Consider the following 4317-nt stretch of genomic DNA (forward strand, 5'->3'; position numbering starts at 1 on the left):
TTAATTTTTTTTGCAACTAGGCAGGATCGCAAGTGAGTACAAGGCTATAACAATACAGTACTGTGCTATTACTGGAGATTTTAAATCAAATAACTTGAAAATATTTCAACTTTTATATAGCCTGTGCAAAACAGGCTAACATTAAATAACAATGCAACATTTTCTGTTACAAGAAAGGATTTTAATACAAGTATTACATGAACAGACATAAAAAAAGTTTATTTTACATATTTTGGAAGGCTAAACGTGCATGTTTACCCATTCAAAACATGTAAGGTCAACCTGCTTATGTCTCTTTACATATTACTTGTATCAAAATAATTTGTTGTAACAGAAAATGTTGCATGGTTATTTAATTTTATAACATGGAGATATTTTTTACTACACAATACCTTACTTCTAAAACTTCAACTGTCATGTTTGTAATGTACAACATACATATCTCACAGTTATTCCATGTTATAACATTGAATAACTGTGAGATACCTTACTTCTAAACTTTAACTGTCATGTTTGTAATGTACAACATACATATCTCACAGTTATTCAATGTTATAACATGGAGATATTTTGTACTACACAATACCTTACTTCTAAACTTTAACTGTCATGTTTGTAATGTACAACATACATATCTCACAGTTATTCAATGTTATAACATGGAGATATTTTGTACTACACAATACCTTACTTCTAAACTTTAACTGTCATGTTTGTAATGTACAACATACATATCTCACAGTTATTCAATGTTATAACATGGAGATATTTTGTACTACACAATACCTTACTTCTAAACTTTAACTGTCATATTTCTAATGTACAACATACATATCGCAGTCTGTTTCTAAGAACAGTTATTATTTATCATTTGGTAATGTGGAGACGAGCAATGCTTCTAGGACTAACCTTAAACTCCCTATCACACATTTTCAGAATCTCACATTGCTAATACTTACTGATAAACCATTTAACTTTATCAGAGGTGGATCTTTAAATAACTTAATTTATTAACTTGAACTAGCTGTAAATCTAGAGGATTGTAATGTTTAAGAGACAGCTTCCTATTCTCAGTGTTTATTAGTATATATATATATATCAGTGTGTTTTTGCATGATCAAATGTTTTATAATCAGTGACAGAACTTGTAGTATAAGGGCTGCTATGATAAAATAAAATAACTTTGTTTGTTTAAATGCAAAGCTGTTGAGCTATGTGCACTGTGCCCACTACAGAGATTAAACTCCAAAATTTTAATGCCTTAAGTTCCCAGGAGAAGCTACAACAGAAATAAGTCATTCTCATTTTTTATGACTGCTACTATTATCTTACTGCAGAATTTTGTATATTACAGAAAATAGGCAAGGATACCTTATCCATTGCACTGTTAGGGGCAGGTAGCAGTTAAACCCTTGCATTAGTGATGACGAGCATGGTGACCAGAGCATCTGCTGTTTTAAGTATATAATTTAATTTGCAAAGTTAACTTTTTAGAATAACTTATACCAAAAAAATTTATATGCCCACACATTTTTCTGCCTTTTTTTTTTTACAATTCAAATCAGCCTGGAATAGATCTTGAGAGTTACTTGTCTACACACTTAAGACTGGTTAACATCAGAAGCTCTGTTTCAAATATTCAACCTTGCTCCACATTTTCTTGGCTCTAGCTGTTATTGTTGTTTATTTGTAACGTTACAACCCCATTTAAACATTTTTCAAGGTAACTATAAAAAGCTGAGAATTTTATATGTTTGCTTTTTCCACTGTTTGTTTACTCACCAGAAACACTTTACCAATTGTTTTTTAGTCGGCTAATGTTTTTAAAATAAAATTATTAATGTATATTTCATAAAAATATCACTTTTTTTGTACATTTTCCCTTTATGTTTTGATACAATGAATGTGTTCTTTTTCAAATAAACCTCAAACTACAACAATGTCATTTGATGTAGGCTTTAATGCCCAGTGAGGTATTATAAAGGTTAAACAAAAAAATTTATCATACAATCTGGAAATCTTGAGATGTATCATAAAATTTTCTGAAAAATTTATCAGTACTAAAACACTAGCTTATTATACTTACACTACATTTTGTGAGGTCTAATCTTGTGGCTCCTTCTTCCTTACAGCGACTGAATTCTTTTGATACATCCTATAATAATTAAATTTATATAGTTCATAAAAACAAACAATAAACACCTTCATAATAATCCTGAAAATAAACCTATTCACAGCACCTTACTGCAACTAAATAATATTATCATAAATATTAACTTCCACAGAGTTGTACTGCATGATATACAAGACTAATTTATTAGATCTAAGTAAAGAAAATTCAAAACAAACAAAAGACAGAATGGTAGAAAATTTGTGAAAACAGACAAACGGTTTCACAATAATTTGAAACCAAACAGGTAACCCAAACACCAAACAGGCAACCCAACACCAAACAGATAACCCAAACACCAAAGAGGCAACCCAAACACCAAAGAGACAACTCAAACACCAAACAGGTAACTCAAACACCAAACAGGTAACCCAAACACCAAACAGGTCACCCAAACACCAAACAGGTCACACAAACACCAAACAGGTAACCCAAACACCAAAGAGGCAACCCAAACACCAAAGAGGCAACCCAAACACCAAACAGGTAACCCAAACACCAAACAAGTAACCCAAACACCAAAGAGGCAACCCAAACACCAAACAGGTAACCCAAACACCAAACAGGTAACTCAAACACCAAAGAGGCAACCCAAACACCAAGCAGGTAACTCAAACACCAAACAGGTAACCCAAACACCAAACAGGTAACCCAAACACCAAACAGGTAACCCAAACACCAAACAGGTAACCCAAACACCAAACAGGTAACCCAAACACCAAACAGGTAATCCAAACACCAAACAGGTAACTCAAACACCAAACAAGTAACCCAAACACCAAACAGGTAACCAAACACGAAACAGAGTATGCTGCCAATGGCTTTAAATCTAGAGATGTGACAAAAAGAAAAGTAATCAAAAACTACAGCATTACTATAACATGTGAACAAACATGACAAAACACCAGAAACAAAGAAAACTTCAATACTTATAAGACTGTTCATGTTTGATTTCAGATTAGTGCTATCGAGATGGGTTCTAGTCAGTGGAATGATATTCTAAATCAGTCTGTTCCTAATCTACCACACCTTTAAATAACATAGAATTTGTCTATAATACTGAACAGTGTGAAACTGTAAATTTCTCAGAGTTTTCAATTTTCAAATACATTTAAAAACATGAATAAGTATTCAAAAATTTAGTTATTTTTAAAATATAGAAATCTTTAAAACCCCTGAAACGATAAAAAGATACCCATACTGTTTATCATGTGAATATGTCTGTACTAGCTGCAGAAATAATTTGCTGCTTATCACCAGAATACATTATGTTATCGGTTATAATCAAATAAAAAAATAATTCAGATGTATAATTTTAAACCAAACAGTTTTAAAAACACTTCTATTTTTCTTCTTAAGAATAAAATCTAGCAATATTCCAAATTATAAACAATGACATTTGGGATGAAAAATATTTGCCTAAACATGATACACAAAATAATATGGACCTTATTTTTGTTGGTCCTTTATTTTATTACTAATATTATTATTATTTTAATAAGATACATTAGATCTTTTGATATGAGCTTAGGTGTTAGATTTAATTTAAAAAACTGGTCCCAGCAAAGAAATGAGTTATCTTGTTCAGTCTTAGGTTTAACTTCTTCAAAAACTTCAAATATTTCACGGGACAGTGTGTTGTTCCGGAACACAGTCAATTAAGCTAAGGAATAATTTGACTGTAAGTGGTTTTGTGTAATTAAAATTCAGGCAAGTTTAATGAGAATTAACAGTTCCACTCTGAAGTTATATTGTGAAAAAATAAAGGAAAAATTAATAATAAGGTAATTCATCAGAAACATTTTGCTACAAGAATTAGATTAAAGACAAGCTAATCAGTTATTAGACATTCTTGTATTATTTATACCATTTATAATCCCATTTACTGTTAAGGGATCATTTTATAAACACTGTGTGATCTTGCATCATAATGAAACTCAGTAAGCTTAGTATCTACGTAAAATAAATATTATTTTCAACGATATAAATACAAGTTTATTAATCAATGAAAACAATAAATCATAAAATTACCATAAAGGTATGATTATGTTGTTTATTGAAATGTCTGGATCATATATATATATATATATATATATATTGAAAATGTCTAACTAAATCTGTTATTATTATTATTAGCTTATTATTAC

General features: G+C 30.3%; 1 protein-coding gene across 4 annotated transcripts in view; it reads right to left on the bottom strand.

The window, feature by feature from the left end:
* The window catches only part of LOC106462168 (leucine-rich repeat protein soc-2 homolog), a 55539-nt gene that overhangs the window by 18870 nt on the left and 32352 nt on the right, over window positions 1-4317 (bottom strand). For all 4 annotated transcript variants that reach the window (XM_022389345.1, XM_013922067.2, XM_022389347.1 and 1 more), the window contains one exon: window positions 2087-2155. In XM_022389345.1, the coding sequence (XP_022245053.1) occupies window positions 2087-2155 (69 nt within the window). The remainder of the gene's footprint in view (window positions 1-2086; window positions 2156-4317) is intronic.

Source organism: Limulus polyphemus, unplaced genomic scaffold, assembly GCF_000517525.1.
Source record: "Limulus polyphemus unplaced genomic scaffold, Limulus_polyphemus-2.1.2 Scaffold1108, whole genome shotgun sequence".
In the NCBI taxonomy this organism is placed as follows: Eukaryota; Metazoa; Arthropoda; class Merostomata; order Xiphosura; family Limulidae; genus Limulus; species Limulus polyphemus.